At 34.9% G+C, this 23,009-nt stretch overlaps 2 protein-coding genes across 2 annotated transcripts; both read left to right on the top strand.

The window, feature by feature from the left end:
• The first annotated feature begins 364 nt into the window (after window positions 1-364).
• Window positions 365-19,160, top strand: LOC117335902. The gene is made up of 17 exons (XM_033896171.1): window positions 365-437; window positions 2,214-2,446; window positions 3,310-3,399; window positions 8,349-8,510; window positions 8,708-9,033; window positions 9,781-9,874; window positions 11,067-11,138; window positions 11,501-11,652; window positions 12,334-12,377; window positions 13,280-13,385; window positions 13,699-13,857; window positions 14,939-15,083; window positions 16,161-16,280; window positions 16,621-16,672; window positions 16,965-17,111; window positions 18,084-18,212; window positions 18,546-19,160. Exons 1-17 carry the CDS (start codon window positions 365-367, stop codon window positions 19,043-19,045), a joined length of 2,604 nt encoding a protein of 867 aa, XP_033752062.1. The 3' UTR covers window positions 19,046-19,160.
• LOC117335901 (trichohyalin-like) lies at window positions 19,130-21,447 on the top strand. The gene is made up of 3 exons (XM_033896169.1): window positions 19,130-19,145; window positions 19,241-20,284; window positions 21,332-21,447. The coding sequence occupies exons 1-3, from the start codon at window positions 19,130-19,132 to the stop codon at window positions 21,445-21,447; spliced, it is 1,176 nt and encodes a 391-aa protein (XP_033752060.1).
• The last annotated feature ends 1,562 nt before the right edge of the window (window positions 21,448-23,009 follow it).

Below are 23,009 nucleotides of genomic sequence, written 5' to 3'. Positions count from 1 at the left end.
TCAGCTACATTATACATGATATTGTCATATAGATATACTCGGATCTGTATGATTGTTCCTTTCTTTTCATTTCTTCCTTTAAATCAATCTCAATTGATATTGATGATGAGCACACATTATGATGCATTAGGAGGAATCGACAGCTTTTAATTGAGGACAAGATTGATTAGCTTCCAAAAACTAAGAAACACGACTAGGTTTGATTAGCTATCCTTTAAATTTAAATATATATTTGATACACAATACCTCCTGTCTGTCTAGTGTTCGTATTCTAGTTTACTGGAACGTTATTGTCATCAGTCGTTAAATGAATGAATCATATACTCCGGTGACCTACATAACTTCCTGGAGTCGATGTGGCAAAATGACGGATGAGAAGCCCTGTTTAGAAAAATGCATGTCTTTCTGTGACACAAGGCTTAATCTTACGGAATTTGGTATTATTTGTCATAATGTTTCCGATGGATGTCCTGTTATTATTGTTGATTCTTGAAAGGGTTTTTATTTCGTATTTTGGTTAACTGAATTAGATATTCCTTGATACAATATACAGGGTATAAAACAGAACTTTATAACACAGTGTCTCAAAACAGTTATATACAAGTTCCATTCATCACATGAGAATCAATGTATTTCTACGGAACGATATATATTGAATGCCACCAGTTAGTAAAAGTCTGCAAGGCAGTTATCTATACACTATGTATATCTTTAAGCTCCACTATTAACATCTATTAGCTATACGGAGGACATCGGTTAGATAAACTAGGAGACAATGAAGTCAGAAACTCTGTTGTTGATCAGTCACTTGTCTCTCTCCTGCATAGTAAACGAGTTCTCATAAATATTTAACAATAATTTCAAAATTATTATAAGAAAATACATAAGATTATCGTAATATATTATTCACAAATACTCTTTCTATATATATATACTGTAATTTCCATTCTTGACTAATAACCAAATACTAATTATTTGAAATAAATGTAATAATTTATGGAGAGAACTTTAATATAGGCTTAGCCTGATGTTCAATCCATTTGATTATCAATAAAATATGTTGAAATGAAAAATGAAGTCATTCCAACAGTGTGGACAACGTAAAATGTCACATTTTCGAAGAAATCCGCCCCTCATTAAGACACAAAAAAACACAAACACAATCACATTGTATATAAGTAGTACTAGAAATACGATACTATGCAGTAAGGGTAATATATATAGTAGTTAAAAACAACCATGAACCTTTCGGCTTTCGTGGGCCAAAGGCGGAGGCTAGCGTGACATGTACAGACCCATGTTCTATGATGAAACGCTATGTAAGAATGTGTTCCTCGCGCGTGAAGATGCTGAAATGTTAACAGACGTTTCGTACTAAAATGGCATAACGTACTAAAAGTAAACGTAGCAACCTCCAAAAAATCTGACGACGGGAGGCGGCCAAATTTGAGTCTCGAAGTGCAGCAATGGAATGCGAGATCTATGAGGAATGTTGAAGGGGGTTGTCCCCAAAACGAAAAAGTAAGAAATTAAGAAAATTTTAACAAATTAAATGATTAATGAAATGGTAGCGGGTTTGTAGGTTGGTAATCCAGTATCTTAACCTCGAGCGACGCTTCGTCTCATTCCAGGTAGGACCATGGTCAATAGGAACCACCTACATATCCTTACAACTATGACTAGATCATTAAAGTGTCTTGCTACAGGGAAGTTCTGGTTTGTTTTGTTTGATGGAACAACGGTGGTTGTTGGTTCTGATGTTTAGCCATGTACTGGTTTCCCCGACATACTTTTGTTTTGCAGGAAATGTGATATACATCATTGGTTGATTTTCATGTCAGTGTTTGTAATATGTCATAAACTTTGCTGTTGATTTCACATTTAAACATATTTGTGGACTCTGTGTATGGGCAAAGTTTGCACGTTTTTTTTGTTTTTGTTTTTGTTTTTGTCTTTGTTTTTGTATTGAAGGCACCGTTTGCTAAGACAGAAGCGAATCACCATCAGATTATCAACGTTGTTTTGTCTACAATAGGCCTATAACGGTGACTCTGTCTCAAAACTCAACATTTATTCAACGAGGGCAGAATACATGTACACAAAAAAGTATAGATTTCCATCGGTTATTGAGAAGTGTTCCTCTAAGAGTTTAATCCAACAGTAAGAAAATAACCGACAAATCATATGCCATTTTTGATACCATTTGCTTTTAGACATACTGGAAGTCGCCGTTGTGGAGGATAACCTCCCTATAAACGAAAGTGAGGACCCCTCCATGCCACCCAAATTAAATATGACAATCAGCCTACTACAGAACGACACCAACAACGTGGATCTAAAACTGGGTATGAACAGAGCCTTGAATGAACAACGGAGCGTATATGTACTTAGGACGAACAAAGCAGGACAGCCTGTTCTAAGGAAGCAACAGATACCAATAGAAGGGGTAGGAACAGTATAATTACATTTAAGTATTTATTCTGACAGTCATATTCGGTATGATATTTATCATAATGTTATCCTTTCATGTCTTTGGCAGAAACTTTACTAGGACATGCATGTGTAATAAATCATATTCGAATAAAATGTTTATCAAAATATTCTCTTCATGCTTTTGACAAAATCTTTATTCGGATAAACATTTAAGCATTGATGTCATTTTTTTTTAGTTTCATCGGGGTATGAAACAAATTTTGTTTGCAAACTTCTGTATGAATCAGCGTACGCGGATTCATACAGTTTGCAAACAAAATTTGTTTCATACCCCGATGAAACTAAAAAAAAACATTGACATCAACGCTTATAATTAATTTTTGAAAATGGTTTTCTAATTTAAACATGTTTATATACAATTTTACTGGTTTTAAATGGGATTCTTTTTCTCAAATCAATACGCAACGTCAATTGTCGTATTATGACGTCACATTTTTCGCGCCATTCTCGGAATTTCTTTCGTAGAAGAATGAAAAGAATTTTTCTACCAATCACATTTAAGTATTTACCATGAAAACAAAGAAAAATTAATTATTTATTAATAAATCGTATTCGATAAAATGTCACCATTGATGTTTCTGAAAGTCATCCTACGCGAGAACAACATATTGTATATTTATAAAATCTAAAGACGAATCAAACTTTTTTCTTGCTTAAGAAAATAATCAAAATATTATCCTTCCATGAAAATTTTCCAGAACGAGATAAGAAGTTTAAACAGTACTAATATCATTACTGTTCAGTGTAAATGTGTTGGCTATATCCAGGTGACCAATAAGCCTGATAATTACCTAATCACCCTGTGATCTATTGCAGAACATAGCATTTTATCAAGACAAGGACACTGGGGCTAATGTCATGATGACGTGTGATGGATTCGAAGTGGGTCACTGTGACCCTGTCTTGGTAAGTACAACAATATAGTTTTGTCTTGACTGACGATACCAGGACAAACACATTATCTACGTCTTATTAGATAAGATGATTTGTATATTTAATATACTGGAATGTCATATGAAATAGTTCTAGTTCGAGAAAACCAGGCAGATAGCAAATATAATGTTTTATATTTTTTCATCTAGACATCACCCTATCTAGACTCATCCCATCTAGACATCATCCAATCTAGAAATCACCAAATCTATACGTCACCCTATCTAGACATCACCCTATCTAGACATCACCAAATCTATACGTCACCCTATCTAGACATCACCCTATCTAGACATCACCCTATCTAGACATCACCCTATCTAGACATCACCCCATCTAGACATCACCCTATCTAGATATCACCCTATCTAGACATCACCCTATCTAGACACCACCCTATCTAGACATCACCCAATCTAGACATCACCCTATCTAGACATCACTCTATCTAAACATCACCCTATCTAGACATCATCCTATCTAGACATCACCCTATCTAGACATCACACTATATACATCACCCTATCTAGACATCACCCAATCTAGACATCACCCTATCTAGACATCACCCTATCTAGACGTCACCCTATCTAGACATCACCCTATCTAGCCATCACCCTATCTAGACATCACCCAATCTAGACATCATCTCATCTAGACAACGCCCTATCTAGATTCCCGAGTTCTATAAAACATGAAACAACAGACTCGTCACTCGTCAGTTTGTAACAAGTTTTCAAAGTTGTGTGTGTGGCTTCGTTTATGAAATATTAATGAGGGATGATTGAAGGAGGTACTGAAGAATGTTCTTTTGAAGTCCTAGTATTCTCTAACTATAAAGGACCAGGTACCCATGGACTGGTCGCGTTTGGTTTATATCAACGAGGTAGCACTCTAAAGTAAACAAGACAAGCGGCTTTTGCAAAATGGACAAAATCGGTTAGGGTTAGTGTTAGGGTGAAAGAGTCTGTCATTGCTATGGCTGCCATTCACGATTGTGGCTTTAAATTGATTGAGCATCCGCCTTTTTCACCAGATCTCGTTTCGTCAGACTTGCATCTCAACAGCTCAATGAAAGTGGCATTGAGGCCCTTCAACACCACTGGCAAAAGTGTATAGATACTGAAGGGGATTATGTCGAAAAATAATACAATATTTTCAGCTAAATTTAGATCCTTCAAAATGACGCTCACAACTTATCAATCAGCCCTCATTCATGTTTGTGTAACTGTATGGGGTTTTTGTACATATTATAATAGTTATTTAAACATATTATATACTTAATCTAACCATACATAACAGTTGATGTTGGAATATAAGTTCCTATAATATTTAACATCTTACAAATGCACTTAGTCACATCCTGTTCGAAAATGTCGAATTTTTACCAAAGTAGGTTCACCGCCGTGCCTTCACTAATGTGTTCCGCCTAAATAACTGATTCAATTGTGATACAAAAGAATTATTCAAATATTAACATATTGTATAAGCATAACACGATTAAATCATAAACCAATCAACAGTTTCGTGATCAACATTCCATTAGTGACCTTCAGCAATACACAGTGGATTATTACAAGCGAGGAGATTATTGTCAGATCAAAAACGTATTAGGACATAAACAATTCCAGACACAATGCATGCCTTTGATTTCACCTGACACTGTAATTTAGAACACAGGAATTCAGTCTCAATGACACATCTATTCATTAAATGGCATTGCTTTGTTCCAGACATACAAATGATAAACTCATGTAGGTTTATTTGACATAATCATAAAAACGCGATAGTGATGTCACCAGGTTTTCTTCGAGTCCATGTATAATTCATATATTAAGAATGTACAACCCTTTGTGATTGCAGGTACTAGTCACACCTGGTAGATGTTTTAATACAGGTACTAGTCACACCTGGTAGATGTTTTAATACAGGTAATAGGCACACCTGGTAGATGTTTTAATACAGGTAATAGGCACACCTGGTAGATGTTTTAATACAGGTAATAGGCACACCTGGTAGATGTTTTAATACAGGTAATAGGCACACCTGGTAGATGTTTTAATACAGGTAATAGGCACACCTGATATATGTTTTAATACAGGTAATAGGCACACCTGGTAGATGTTTTAATACAGGTAATAGGCACACCTGGTAGATGTTTTAATACAGGTAATAGGCACACCTGATATATGTTTTAATATAGGTAATAGGCACACCTGGTAGATGTTTTAATACAGGTAATAGGCACACCTGGTAGATGTTTTAATACAGGTAATAGACACACCTGGTAGATGTTTTAATACAGGTAATAGACACACCTGGTAGATGTTTTAATACAGGTAATAGACACACCTGGTAGATGTTTTAATCCGCAAACTGTACTCCCTTATTTTCTTTTCATGTTTATATTTACAGTTCACTACACGTGGACTTAACATTTTGTTGAAATCCAATATTGAAATAAACGTTAAAGTCCCTTGCACCTACTCTTTTAGATTGTTATGTTTATTTTGACATTTTGAACTTTTTGAACCTTTTGAACCTTTTGAACTTTTTGAACTTTTTCGTGTTTTTGGTCGCCTTCAATGATCACTTCAGACACTTACATTATTAATAAATGTAGCATCACTTCAGAATTCGAGAATGATAAAACAGCTGTATGGTGAAGTTTAATTCCTTTTGGTTCTACTGTATCGAAGAAGGCATAGGAGATACCAGAGTAAAAATAACATTGAAATCTGATTCATACGAGTGTGTACACATAATAAAGAATATAAAAACTGCACAATACATCTGCTTGTTTCTTAAAAGGCAAAACATGTAGTAATGTCTGTAGGTTTATTAAAACAAGCATAAACAAATGATGAAATACAAAAGGTAGATTGTATTTTTCTCTTAATCTATAAAGGTATATTGTATTTCTCTCTTAATCAATAAAGGTATATTGTATTTCTCTCTTAATCAATAAAGGTGGATTGTACTTCTCTCTTAATCAATAAAGGTGGATTGTCTTCAATCTTAATCAATAAAGGTGGATTGTACTTCAATCTTAATCAATAAAGGTGGATCGTACTTCAATCTGAATCAATAAAGGTGGATTGTACTTCAATCTTAATCAATAAAGGTGGATTGTACTTCAATCTTAATCAATAAAGGTGGATTGTACTTCAATCTTAATCAATAAAGGTGGGTTGTACTTCAATCTTAATCAATAAAGATGGATTGTACTTCAATCTTAATCAATAAAGGTGGATTGTACTTCAATCTTAATCAGTAAAGGTGGATTGTACTTCAATCTTAATCAGTAAAGGTGGATTGTACTTCAATCTTAATCGATAAAGGTGGATTGTACTTCAATCTTAATCGATAAAGGTGGATTGTACTTCAATCTTAATCAATAAAGGTGGATTGTACTTCAATCTTAATCAATAAAGGTGGATTGTACTTCAATCTTAATCAATAAAGGTGGATTGTACTTCAATCTTAATCAATAAAGGTGGATTGTACTTCAATCTTAATCAATAAAGGTGGATTGTACTTCAATCTTAATCAATAAAGGTGGATTGTACTTCAATCTTAATCAATAAAGGAGGATCGTACTTCAATCTTAATCAATAAAGATGGATTGTACTTCAATCTTAATCAATAAAGGTGGATTGTACTTTCTTTATAACAAATGTTAGACTTTACTCCCCCTCTTCATCAATACATGTAAGTTTTCTTATGATGTCGGTAATGAGCATTGGGTGATTTGGTTGGAATGTAATGAACCCGACGTACATACTACTATTCTAAACCAGCGCTTCTATTGGAATAACATTCACCTTGACATACACAATCAAAATATAAAAACAGGTCCCTTCATGTGTCAGAACTCTGGCAGGTTCATCAGCTATGGCATGCTTGGTACACTTTTTCTTGAATATTTAATTGGGGTGAATAAGTCTATAGCGTTGTAATATATGATACTCTATCCAAGGTCATCAGCACGCATTTTGGATGAACGGGGCATGAAACAGTTGTCAAATTACAAATTGATAATTCATAGATCATCTGAATAAAGCAGTCTTTAATGCATGTCATTGTACAGGTTGTTGGGTGCGTCGTGTATCACATTAACTATAAACAACATACCAAGTAAACCTTGGCAACCTGTGTTTTCCTTCCCCAGCTATACCTAAATCAGTCGTATCGTTGATGAAAAAGAGATAATATCGTTTGGGTTATCATGTTCACAATTTTCTAGATTTAACCCTATTTTAAGCAAAACAGCAATATACATTTTAGCATTCAAAGAGAAATTGAGGAGTTTTCATATTTTGTTATATCTCGGATCTTCGAATCTTCAGAAAGGAGTTTTCCACATGGCTTCATTGAGAAATTTCTTGTAGTTGGTTTCTATTAATCAAAAGAGATAAAAAATCATTACAGCAACCTAAACAAGTGATTGATATGTTTATTAGAAACATTCGTCAAGCATGAAAAAGATGAACAGGCAAAAACATTTGTCGTAAACCATGTAACTGACACAAATATCGGGACTTTAATTAATTTCCGTTGATAATAATTGATCATAAATCCATTTTGTAGAGTCCTATGTGTCAATACTTTTCCCGTACGTAATTAGGTATATGTCTGTTTGGGTACATATCGTCATTTACATAAGTCTATACTACTGTTTTTGTCTGAGTATTTCATAATCAATATCCCTTTTTATTGGCGTATTTCATCTTATTAATTGACATTATGTTGTAGGAAAATGTGTGTAACGCTATGTAAATAGTGGACTAGCTTATAAAAAAAAGTTTTATTTTGTATTTTGTGATAATAGATGGTTCCTTTAAAGGCACAGGGATAAAGAGCATATCATCTGTTAACACCTTTATAGCTGTATTAGTCCTAGTAACCTTATCTTATTACAGGAGGGTAGTTTCTACGTGAAGGACGTAGAATACGGCCTGGAACCCCTTACTGAAGATTCACCATTGCGACGTAAAAGGAGTGTGAATGGCCGCAGAGGAGGAAGACTATATTCTGTATTTCGACGAAACAAGACAAGCCAGTCAAAAACGATTTCGATTCTAGTAAGTGTCTGAATCCGTGGTCAATAGTGTAATGTATGAATATACATTTTGAAGCGCGAAACGCTACTGCGTAGAGCTAAGGTTATGCAAATAAATCAAGCATACAATTGGCACGATAAAAGGTTATTTTGTTTTAGCTTTTTGCTACATTTAGTATTGATATACACTGTTCTGAGACCAATAACTGTGCTTGGCAGGAATATACCTTTCAGCAGAAAGTCGTAGGAATTGTCATTGAATTACGGCGTAAATGCGTTGACGACATGCGTCTTTATGGTCTGTACTTAGGTACCGATTCGGTAAACAACGGGGCCAATGCACAGTCCATGCAATTGGTGGACCGAGTACTGGACCTGAGCGAATTCATGAACCCTGCCAGCGCTACCATGGAAATGAGGAGAAGGACATCTGATACAGATGAAAAGAAGAGACAACGCAAAAAATGGAAACGGAGAAAGAATTTGTCTTCCACCCCTTACCAGATGGGTCTGATTGTTATCATTGATTTCAGTATCTACCAAACGTGAGTATAATCAGGCACGGCATTACCCTGAATCACAATAATAAAACAGCGTGTTTATTACCAGATTTACCTCGGATCTACTAATATCTTGTTGATGGCATGATGTCTGATAATACTTTGACACCAGTTTTGTTTTCCTTATTTCATTCAAATTTTCGTAATATTTGGAACTCGTGATGTAACAAACTCGTAATATCACGAACTTTAATAGTATGAACTCGTTATGGTATGTACTCGTTATGGTATTAACTCGTTATGGTATGTAGTCATTATGGTATGTAGTCATTATGGTATATACTCGTTATGGTATGTACTCGTTATGGTATGTAGTCATTATGATATGTACTCGTTATGGTATGTACTCGTTATGATATATACTCGTTATGGTATGTACTCGTTATGATATGTACTCGTTATGGTATGTACTCGTTATGGTATGTACACGTTATGGTATGTACTCGTTATGGTATGTACTCGTTATGGTATATACTCGTTATGGTATGTACTCGTTATGGTATATACTCGTTAGGGTATAAACTCGTTATGGTATGAACTCGTTATGGTATGTACTCGTTATGGTATTAACTCGTTATGGTATGTACTCGTTATGGTATAAACTCGTTATGGTATGTACTCGTTATGGTATGTAGTCATTATGGTATAAACTCGTTATGGTATGTACTCGTTATGGTATGTACTCGTTATGGTATTAACTCGTTTGCTATGTACTCGTATTAAACGTTTCAGTTGGTATAGACGAAGTGACAAGACTACTCCAGCTGAAAGAGACATCGACGCCAAGTCAAAGATCCGGCAGTACATGGCTCACGTAATCAACGGGGTAATGGCAACATCTCTATACATACTTAACACCAGGTCATTTTGTTTATTAAACGGGTAGTGACAGCACTTTGTATAAACACTTACAACAGTTTATTTTGTTTATTAATTGGGTAATGACGACATTCTCTATACACACTTTACACTAATTTATTTTGTTTAATAATTGGGTTATGACGATATTTTTGTTTATTAATTGGGTAATAACGATATTCCCTATTCTCAGATTTGATTGTTGATTTAATTTTATATTATAATTGGTGATTTTTTATTTGTTGTTATTTTGTCGTAACGTGTTGAAGCAAGGTTCTTAATTTATAACTATATAACCTATTAACTAGTGACACTTATTTAAGGATTAACATCAATTATTTTTTCTGTTATACAGTCATAACAGAAAAAACTGGAGTGTACTCTAAATAAACCGCGAAGCGGTTAATGAAGAGAGTACACTCCAGTTTTTTATGTTATGACTGTATAACAGAAAATATAATTAATGTTAATTCTTATAATTTAATTTCGTCTTATACACACCAAGATATTTCACTTTCTTTGGCGAACTCTTTTCTGTGATAAATTATTACGCAACGTCATCAGTCAATCAAAAATGACGTTACATTTCGCAACGTCAAAATTTTTGTTATGGAGGTATAACAAAATTATTTCATCCAATGAAAATGCGTGTTTCATACAAAATTATATTATAACTATATAACCTATTAACTAGTGATATTTATAACTATATAACCTGTCAACTAGTGACATTTATAACGATATAGCCTGTTAACTAGTGACGTTTATAACTATATGACATGTTAACTAGTGACACTATAAAAAATGTCAACTAGTTAAGCCTATAACTATAAAGCCTGTTAACTAGTGATGTTTAAAGTATATAACCTGTTAACTAGTGACATTTATGATCTATAACCTGTTAACTAGTGAATTTTATTGATCTAAACCTGTTAAGTAGTGATATTTATAGCTCTGTACCCCAGTAACTAGTCACACGTATAGATATAATACATGTTCACCAGTGACAGGTATAGTTATAAAACATGTTAACTAGTGACATTATGTAGTTTTGATAATAGTCTGGTAAATCGTCTTTGCTTTAAGAATGTATTTAATGCTTCACTTTTCAGTTATTCATTCTTTCTATTTATTAATAAAGCCAATTTTTGTTTATTCAGGTGGATCTTCGATTTCAAAATTTACGCAGTAACCGAATCAAAATTGTTGTTTCGCGGTATATTATAGCCGATGTGAGTATATAAAACATGTCTTCGTTAGCATTATACATGTATATTATAGTAGATGTGAGTATATGTATATAAAATTAACACGTCTTCGTTAGCATTATACATACATGTATACTATATAGTAGTATATAAAATTAACACGTCATGGTAGCGCTATATTATAGCAGATGTGATTATATAAACGTAGCGTGTCGCAGTTGCTACTGGTGATTAAATGTTTTATTTGTTATTAATATACAGAATTTCATACATGGATATGTGAGTAATATCGGCTCTTGTGATGCATTCGTTTCAAGTTATTTTTATATCAATATTTTGTTTACAAATATGTTAGGAACTATAAGACTAAGCATGGTGTATTTTAGACTCAGGGAGCTTCGCCATGGACAACTCGGAGGTTTTTAGCCCAGCCAAGAGATCTGGTCTATGCTGATGATGTTTTAAATGAACTCATTAAATGGCGTTACAGAATGGGCCACGAATTACCAAGACACGACCATACAATTCTCTTTACCGGGTAATTAAATCAGTACGGTTATATAATACCGTCTTAATAATCATAACTGTTCTCCCTATTGTAAAATATTATTCATATTTCTTTAATTTTGCAAGCACATAAATAAAAAATAAGGACTTCAGACTTTATGCATATATTACACCCGTACACACTCATTATCAGGTAGACACTTATACATAAACGCATGTTGTTGAATTAATATATCTTTTTTATGTATATATCTAATAATCATTAAAATTATAATTATAGCGTACACTGGAATACAGGCAGGTGTACGCGTAACGGGAAAACGATTTTTAAGATGTATAATCCTTAAGATAGAGCTAGGGTGACCCAGTAGTCATATTTGGCTGCGATGACCTAGTAAACATATTTGGCTGAGACGACCTATTAGACATATCAGGCTGAGTTGACCAAGTAGACTTATTGGGCTAAGATGACCCAGTAGACTTATTGGGCTAAGATGACCCAGTAGACTTATTGGGCTAAGATGACCCAGTAGACTTATTGGGCTAAGATGACCCAGTAGTCATATTTGGCTGAGTTGACCCAGTAGACTTATTGGGCTAAGATGACCCAGTAGACTTATTGGGCTAAGATGACCCAGTAGACATATTGGGCTAAGATGACCCAGTAGACTTATTCACATTTAAATTGATTTCATGTATTTTTCTATTACAGGTATGATTTGTATCGGCCGACACTTGCCAATAAGGGGGTTGCAGGTAATACACGTTTTAATGGGACTATTATGTTTTGTCACCACCAGTCAACCACTTAGTCTATATATACACGTTTTAATGTACCATAAAATGTATGACACATCGCTACTGACAAGAAAAATGCCGAAATATTGATTATAATGATAGTTTTATTTCGCTTTACAGGTTTGTATGGATATAATTAGAATCAGTTATGCGTTGTCTAATGTCAAATATATATATATATATATAAAATGCGTTTAAAATTCAATAATAAACATCAGCTGCTTCGATTAATGTTTAGATGATATGAGACCTACTTTATTGCCCCTAACACTGACACACATTTTTCGTATCTAGCTTTCCCTGTTTTCCGTATTTAGTTGGATTATCAACTGTTAAAAATGTTCCTTTGGAAGTAAGCAAATTCTCGTCACTTAATCCTGACTGATTCTTTTGAAACAAGGCTTTAAAATGTCACTGTTTTCGTTATAATTTATGTGAAGTTTAACGTTCTTGTAAAAGGCAGGGTCAAATGGGCACTGACATTAAAGGCACATAAGAGGACAGGGTCAAATGGGAACTGGCGTCTCTCAGGGATTCCAATAGACATAGTCAAATAGGAACTGGCGTCTTAGGGGCTCCAACAGACAGGGTCAAGTGGGCATTGTCATTGTCAAATAAGTACTTGGTTCTAAAGGGTACCAAAGTCAGGTTCAGATAAGTACTGGTGTCTAGGGGTTATCAACTGTGTAGCGTCTCGGGCACCAAATTGTTGCTGACGTCTAGAGGACACAACAGAGGGCCAAAGACACGAAACCCGACCATTAATGCTGTAGCACAATACCAAGCATATCATCATGTTAAGATGCAGTAATACTAACTTAGTGAAAAAAAATGAATAGACAACATTTTTGTCTCATTAGGTTTTGCGCGTGTGCGTTCCATGTGTAGCCATTCAAGCGTATCTGTTGTTGAGGAACATGGAGGGTTTGGAAGTGTTCTTACCGCAACCCACGAGATAGGACACAGGTATATACGTAATAGTCATGTTTGTGTTGAAGAACACATTTCGTTTAGATATTAAGCCAGGTGATTTTGAATTCCTCCTGTTTAAAGAAATGTTTGCACAATGCGTAAAATGCATTGAAATCACAGGAAATATTAAATTTAGTAAACCAATGAACTTGTGTATTTAATATATATGATTACACATGAAAAGAAATGTAAGTTTTCATTAGGATTCTCGTCAGATATTTTAAAATATGTCTGTTCCTATATTTCTTGGTTTCGGAGATGACAGCTAAACCTTTTTTAAATTGAGTGATTGTTTGATATTTGGTAGTCTCGGAGCATACCACGATGGTCACAATAACACTTGTGCTGGTGAGGACAACTTTATAATGACCCCCATTGGAGGATCCGCCACCCCTTCTAACGCCCTCAATCCCTTCCACTTCTCCGAGTGTTCCGAGGACGCCTTCAATCATCTCATAGAGGCTTTGTAAGTGTCATGTTAGCTTCTATATGGTTACAGTTTATTTTTAATGTTCGTGTTATATTTCATGTTGTCGTAATTTATTTTTGATTGTCATAACATGTCATTATATAGTAGCATCACTGTAAAATAATACCAATATCGAAATTAACAAAGATTCGAAATATCTAGGCACTATAGCATTGTATAAAACATTGCATGTATTAATGATAATTAATATTATTCATATCTATTATTTAATTATGAAGAATCATCATTACATGTACATTGAGTTTAAATTATCTGTATTTATTTTATACCAATTACAAAACAAGTTAGATATTATCTTAATCACGCTTGTTAGTCCGGATTGAAGCACGCTAGGCGTCTGACAAACTATTTAGACATTGCTAATTTTAACTACCATAGTAATATCATTCATGTTATAAGTTATGAGTGTTACGGGAAGTCAAAATCTAAATATAAAATATCTATAAAAGCTGTTTAAATAAACTTTTATCAAAATTAAGACATAACCTGGTTATGTTTAAATCGAATTTAGTAACTCTTCAGCTTTCTAGCATTGTGATGATATTAACACCTTTCAATTTTAATTAAGCGTTAAAAAGAGTTCACTTAAAATCTATTACACAATACAGCTGTTTTGTCCTTCTATAACTCATTAGGTATATACTCAGGCCTCAAAGTGTTAATACTTTGATGGGGACTTATGAAACTGAAATAGGTCAAAAGAAATGTCAAAATCAAGGTGTGGAGGCGCAATATCCACATACATACATACATACATACATACATACATACATACATACATACATACATACATACATACATATATACATACATACAGACATCCGTATTAAGTCTTCCCTCCTTGTCATTCTAATATCCTGTAAAAGACTTTTGATGATTTAAAAAATTCTCATTTGAAATATTTATACACTCATACAATTTATTTAATTATTTTGATAAAAGTTTTTTTCTTTGTCATGCAATATTGATGTATTCTCCTTAAAACGGAGAAAATACAATCCTAAGATATCACCAGCCTTGGTTAATTGGGATATCATTGCTGTTTTTTCCTACGCAGACCCCCGAACAACTGTCTGACAGATGAGACGGATATTTATGACCAAGAGGAGTTTGATTCGCACGTTACACAGAAAGCTGGTCAGCTGTACGGGCCGAACGAACAATGCCGTCAACATCTGGGGTCGGAGTCTTACTACGCCTGGGTAGGTCAGAGACATAGTCTGTATATATTATAACAATGTAACAGTGACGTCAACATCTGGGGTCGGAGTCTTACTACGCCTGGGTAGGTCAGAGACATATGGTGCTGCTCGTTTTGCTTTCCCGGTCTAGCCGATTTAGCCGTTTCTAATCGGCAACTCGCTCGATTGGCCATCCCGCCGTCCCGTCGGCTTAACCGGGACCTGCCGATCGCCCCGAAAAAATTTCAGCGGGACAATCGGGACAAGATGGCGGCTTGAAAGGTGAGGAGAGGTTTCGTATTTGTGAATTTCATCAATTGAGCAATATTAGGTGTGAAGTCGAAGCAAATTATTGCGTCGATAAGCGATATGAAGTGAAGTTGAAGCAATTAAGGAGATTTTGTCTTATTTATAGCAAGTATGATACTGTATATAAACGTTGTTGCAATCATCCCATGTACAACACGTGTTTATTATTAGTATAACAACAGGATTACAGTGATAACAACCAGATGGTCAAAATTTGTACTTACTGCGTTGTGAGGTGTTGAGTCGCCTCCATCAAGCATTCCATTTCTTCCCCTTCACTATCACTTTCCATAAACATATCCAACATTGCCAACGCTATTGCATCGGCCGCCATCTTGCAATACAGCCGGTACACTCGATTGGAAAATGCGCCGGTCACATGACCGGCTCTCCCGAAGTTGAGTCGGCATGTGTCGAAACGAGCAGCACCATAGTCTGTATATATTATAACAATGTAACAGTGACGTCAACATCTGGGGTCGGAGTCTTACTACGCTTGGGTATGTCAAAGATTTAGTCTATGTATATCATAATATCACATTTTATATGTTAACTGAACAGTGCCGTCAACATCTGGGGTCGGACTCTGTAAGTGGTAAATGTAAAATACAATGGCGTTTTTTTTTTAGAATATCAATATCTATATGGCTTACATGTTGTATATGAATAATACATTAAATTTGTTGTTTTTATGAGTTTCGTTAGATAAACGAATCTGCTAGTATGTATTTGCTGGGAGTAAAATAACTAGTTTTGATGTTCATCAATGTATCTCAATTATTTTAAAAGGGTGGAATTCTTGGTGAGGCAACCGAAGTGTGTACACACATGGCCTGTAAAAATGCTATGTCAAATACTAGTTTCAACATCTACTACGCTGCCCAGGGTACCTCCTGTGGTAACAAACAGGTAGGTGTTTTAAATACCTTAGCGTGTGGTCATTTCAACGCTTGTATACTAAACATCTTGGTGTGTGTGTGTGCGTGCTGTATACTGTATATACCTTATTACGACGCCTTTTCTTCCGGAACACCTGTTCTTATTCTCTGTGTTTCTCCATGCAAATTGATCTTTTTATATTTTGTAATTTGCCTTCGTAATTCAAACTAAAATCCATTGAACGATGGCAAATTACAAAATATAAAAAAGATCAATTTGCATGGATATAAATACATATATATATATATTTTATTTATTTCTTTATTTCTTTATTTATTTTTAACATTTTGAATTATATTGTTATTTACAGTGGTGTGTAGATGGCGAATGTCTTCGTGAGGAAACAGCTCCAAAAAGAGACGGTAAAAAGCATTCATTAATATTTTAATGGAATGTTCCGCATGTTCATACTCTAGTAAAATAAGTTCACATTGTCAATGATCTTGTTGTAAAAATACAATCCATATATGATGATATCAATATCACGATATTACTCTTTTCAAAAAATACGAAAAATACACAAAAAAAAGAAAACTCCAAAAGTGGCATGTTGTTCCATAAACGACACCGATTTTATTGATATTTTGTAATCTGTTACTTTGTTAGAGTTAAAATCTTGGTGCTGATCATACAAAGCATGCTATATAATTTCAGATTCATGCGTACATGGAGATGCGTGGAGAGATTTCAGTGGTTTGACATGCGCTCAATACGTCAATGCCGATCCCAGTAGATGTTATTATTCCTACTACAGTCGATTCTGTTGTGTATCGTGTAAAAGTCTCCGAACAGGCGATCCAGGTAATGTACCAAACAGGTGATCCAGGTAGTGTAATTAACAGGTGATCCAGATAGTGTAATTAACAGGTGATCCAGGTAGTGTACCAAACAGGTGATCCATGTAGTGTAATTAACAGTTGATCCAGGTAGTGTAATAAACAGAGGATCCAGGTAGTGAAATAAACAGGTGATCCAGGTAGTGTACCAAACAGGTGATCCATGTAGTGTAATTAACAGTTGATCCAGGTAGTGTAATAAACAGGTGACCCAGGTATCGTATTTAACAGGTGATCCAGGTAGTGTACCAAACAGGTGATCCAGGTAGTATAATAAGCAGGTGGTCCATGTAGTGTAATTAACAGGTGATCCATGTACTGTAATTAACAGGTGATCCAGGTAGTGTAATAAACAGGAGATCCAGGTAGTGTAATAAACAGGAGATCCAGGTAGTGTAATAAACAGGTGATCCATGTAGTATAATAAACAGGTGATCCATGTAGTGTAATAAACGGGCGAGCCATGTAGTGATCTAGTTCTCTAATAAACAGGCAAACCTGTTCGATGGATAACTAAAAGTAGTTGTACACCTCTCAGGTGAAAGGCCTTTCTAATATGAATTAAGCAAGAACTATTGACGTCGAGTAATTTGCTTTCATTATACAGCTGTCTCTTTCTTTAGTAGTTACAGTGGTTACATGTAACATCATCAGACTATATTCAATTCTATGCCTACTTTACGGGAACACTTGATATTATTATTTATATGCAGCTTCAAAGTTACCCTTGTAAAACCCCTTCAGTAATCTTTAATTTGTTTTAATAGAACTGCGTGTATTGTATTATCTCAGTAACAAGATGAAGAAGACGCCGACTAATTGGTTGTATTATACGCTATATATGTTAATGTTTGTCTACACGATGACATTGCCCTTTTGCTTTGTTTAAATCTGATATAACAACGCAGTAAAGATTATACAATACATTGATTTTCAGGATGTGAATATGGTAATAGGAAAAAGAAGGTATGCAGAATGGTTGAGAAGGATCCAAGATTTTGTTACCATGACAACAACGAAAACTTGTGTTGTGAAACTTGTAAAAAGCACAATACAGGAATTACAGGTAAAGGCATATTTGAACACTTCAATGATTGTATCATTTTTTTTTTTACCAAAACATATTAAGAAATATCAAGCCAGGTGTATTTTCTCTACAGAAAAAAAAGTAGTCAACTTATTCACTGAAAGCTTCATACAAAGTACATTCGCAGAATATTTGATGATACTTTAGTCATAGGAAATATATTTCACTTCCTTGCTTTTGGAAAAGATAGGATTTTTTTTAAAAGATATGTATTTCAGGGTCAAATGAAAATTGAATCTGCTACGATTGAAACTATAATCAGAATTAACAAAGACTACATTGTTATCATACCTTTGTTTACCCTTATTCAAGGTTGTGAGTACGGCGACCGGCTGCCTAATTGCACGATAGAAAGATGTGCCGACGAAACATACCATAAAAAATGCTGCAAGACATGTAGGCAATTCAAACCTAAACCCGTACTAGTAGGTCCGGTATCACCTCTCCGAGAATCTATCTTGCCTGCTATTTCCATGTCTCCGAAAATAAACTCCAGCACAGATGAGACGTCCACTTCAGGTCCTATTAAAGTGGATGCATCATCGCCATTTAATACAAAGTCTACCCTTACTCTCCCTAAACCTATACCCAATTCGCAGACGACCCAGCAACAAAAAGACCAGAAAAACACGTTTGCTACTACACATAAAATAGAGGGAATTAAAGTATCAGAGCTTGGCCCAATTACACCACTACAACAGCAAGGTCACTCCTTTGCAAACCCTTTGGTAACAAAACCTAAAGCATCGGGATTCCTCACAACCGGGATTGGGAATCAAGACAAACAATCAGACCAAACACGGCAATATTAAGCCAACCAGTTGTTGTTTCGAACAATAATGAAGGACCAAATAATCAAACCGATTCTGTGAAAATAGTTCCAAAACTAGAGAAAAATGGAGCTGACAGGAGGTTAAATAGTATTTTCCCCAAGCAAAGTCACCCCCAAATACCATCCAACGACACACAACAAACTGTAGCCGAGTCGGCTAACGTGATATACACAGAATCAATACCAAAACAACAACAGAAACTGACACGGAAAGATCATGAAAAACAAGAGCGGGAACAACAAAAACATGAACGACTAGCAAAGGAGCAAAGGGAATATCGTTTACAACAACAAAGACTACAACATGAGAAAGAACAGACACAACGCGATCAACGTCTAAAAGAACAGCGTCAAAGAGAACAACAAGAACGTGAAAAACGTCAAAGAGAACAGGTCCAACGCGAACAACGTCTACGGGAACAGGAAGAACTCGAAAAACGTCAAAGAGAACAGGTACAACGCGAACAACGTCTAAAGGAACAGCGTCAAAGAGAACAACAGGAACGCGAAAAACGTCAAAGAGAACAGGTCCAACGCGAACAACGTCTGAGGGAACAGGAAGAACGCGAAAAACGTCAAAGAGAACAGGTCCAACGCGAACAACGTCTGAGGGAAGAGGAAGAACGCGAACAGCGTCAAAGGGAACAACGGCAACGTGAGCAACGCGAGCAACAACTACGGGCGCAACGCCAACGGGAGCAACAACTACGGGCGCAACGCCAACGGGAGCAACAACTACGGGCGCAGCGCCAACGGGAACTTCAACAACGCGAACGAAGGAAGCACCAGCAGCAACAGCAAAGACAACGAAATCGTCATGAACAAAACCCAAACCGAAATCTTGGTTCTACAGAGCTTATAGTGCGGCCACAACATCAATCAAAGCCACCGAGAATTTTCCACGTTAATCGATTTCCTGCAAAGTCTCGATCAACCAGCGTCCTTAATAGGTTACGTCTAAATTCTATACGGCCAAAGATAACTACAACAACGACGACGACGACGACAACAACAACAACAACAGCACCCCCGGTTGTGCGGATGGCGTCAATACTTAATTATCCCGAAAAAGAACAGTGTGTGAAACCTGGGGCTTCATTTATGACCTTAAAATGTGATTGGCTAGTTAGATTGATGAGGGGACTTTGTAAAAATTCAATTCTCGGAAGAGTTTGTTGTGGGGATTGTGAACCTGTACAGCAACGTAAACCAGGTGAGGGTATGTTTAGATAATATAAACGACGATAATGTCCAGGTGAGGATATGTTTAGATACTAGTAACGACGATAATGTCCAGGTGAGGATATGTTTAGATAATAATAACGACGATAATATCCAGGTGAGGATATGTTTAGATACTAATAACGACGATAATATCAAGGTGAGGATATGTTTAGATACTAATAACGACGATAATGTCCAGGTGAGGATATGTTTAGATACTAATAACGACGATAATATCCAGGTGAGGATATGTTTAGATACTAATAACGACGATAATAACCAGGTGAGAATATATTTAGATACTAGTAACGACGATAATATCCAGGTGAGGATATGTTTAGATACTAATAACAACGATAATATCAAGGTGAGGATATGTTTAGATACTAGTAACGACGATAATATCCAGGTGAGGATATGTTTAGATACTAATAACGACGATAATGTCAAGGTGAGGATATGTTTAGATACTAGTAACGACGATAATGTCCAGGTGAGGATATGTTTAGATAATAATAACGACGATAATATCAAGGTGAGGATATGTTTAGATACTAATAACGACGATAATGTCCAGGTGAAGATATGTTTAGATAATATTTACGACGATAATAACCAGGTGAGGATATGTTTAGATACTAATAACGACGATAATATCAAGGTGAGGATATGTTTAGATACTATTTATGACGATAATGTCCAGGAAAAAATGTAATATATCAATGTATATTACAATCATTCAGTAAAATGCAAAGAATTCAAATAGATGTTCGGTCCCTTCTCATGACACTTTAGTTCACTTTTTAATTAGAATGTGTACATATTGTCTATTTTTTATGGGTATCATCGTATGTATTATGTGTTAATGTGTATATATTGTGTATTTTTTATCCGTGTCTTCGTATGCATTATGTATTAATCTGTATGTATTGTGTATTTTTTATCCGTGTCTTCGTATGCATTATGTATTAATCTGTATGCATTGTCTTTGATTTCATCCGTACCTTGATATGTAATAAGTGTTAATGTATATGTATTGCAGTATGTGTAGATGGAGTAGGCTGTTCCATTAAACGCGCGGCCCAATGTTACAATGACCTCCACAGATCGAAGTGTTGCGCCACGTGTCAGGCGTTTAAAACAGAATATCCAGGTTAGTAGATAAACAAATTCTAACCTCCTGTTGAAAATTGACGTCATTGTGCTTATAGAAGATTGAACAATATTCAATCCTTGCCATCGAAACTAGGAATACTTATGGTTAGCTATTGCCCCAATGATTATTATTTTGAGGTCAAGATATTCCCGCCCGATACTTGATCTCGTCTCAGTGTCCAATATATTTAGCTAGAATTACGATGTCGTATACATGTCGGTATTCTCTCTTCAATTAGCCTTACAAAGTCGGACTTCCTGCTCAATAAACAGCATTGCAACTATAATCAGCTTATATAACCACCCTCAGCTTATACAAATTATACAACTAGCCCCAACTTATATAAATTATACAACTAACCCCAACTTATACAAATTATACAACTACTCTCAGATTATACAAATTATACAACTAACCCCAACTTATACAAATTATACAACTAACCCCAGCTTATACAAATTATACAACTAACCTTAACTTATACAAATTATACAACTAACCCCAGCGTATACAAATTATACAACTAACCTTAACTTATACAAATTATACAACTAACCTTAACTTATACAAATTATACAACTAACCCCAACTTATACAAATTATACAACTAACCCCAACTTATACAAATTATACAACTAACCCCAACTTATACAAATTATACAACGGCACTCAGCTTATACAAATTATACAACTAACCCCAACTTATACAAATTATACAACTAACCCCAACTTATACAAACTATACAACTAACCCCAGCTTATACAAACTATACAACTAACCCCAGCTTATACAAATTATACAACGACACTCAGCTTATACAAATTATACAACTAACCTTAACTTATACAAATTATACAACTAACCCCAACTTTTACAAATTATACAACTAACCCCAACTTATACAAATTATACAACTAACCCCAACTTATACAAATTATACAACTAACCCTAGCTTATACAAATTATACAACTAACCCCAACTTATAGAAATTATACAACTAACCCCAGCTTATAGAAATTATACAACTAACCTTAACTTATAGAAATTATACAACTAACCCCAACTTATACAAATTAAACAACTAACCCCAACTTATACAAATTATACAACTAACCCCAACTTATACAAATTATACAACTAACCTTAACTTATACAAATTATACAACTAACCTTAACTTATACAAATTAAACAACTAACCCGAGCTTATACAAATTATACAACTAACCCCAACTTATACAAATTATACAACTAACCCCAACTTATACAAATTATACAACTAACCCCAACTTATACAAATTATACAACTAACCTTTACTTATACAAATTATATAACTTACCCCAGCTTATACAAATTATACAACTAACCCCAACTTATACAAATTATAGAACTAACCCCAACTTATACAAATTATACAACGACACTTTGCTTATACAAAATATACAACTAACCTTTACTTATACAAATTATACAACTAACCTTAACTTATACAAATTATACAACTAACCTTAACTTATACAAATTATACAACTAACCTTAACCTATACAAATTAAACAACTATC

The sequence above is a fragment of the Pecten maximus genome, chromosome 10 (genome assembly GCF_902652985.1).
Source record: "Pecten maximus chromosome 10, xPecMax1.1, whole genome shotgun sequence".
In the NCBI taxonomy this organism is placed as follows: Eukaryota; Metazoa; Mollusca; class Bivalvia; order Pectinida; family Pectinidae; genus Pecten; species Pecten maximus.
Note: the sequence above shows the minus strand (reverse complement) of the source record. Positions and strands in the feature narration are given on the sequence as shown.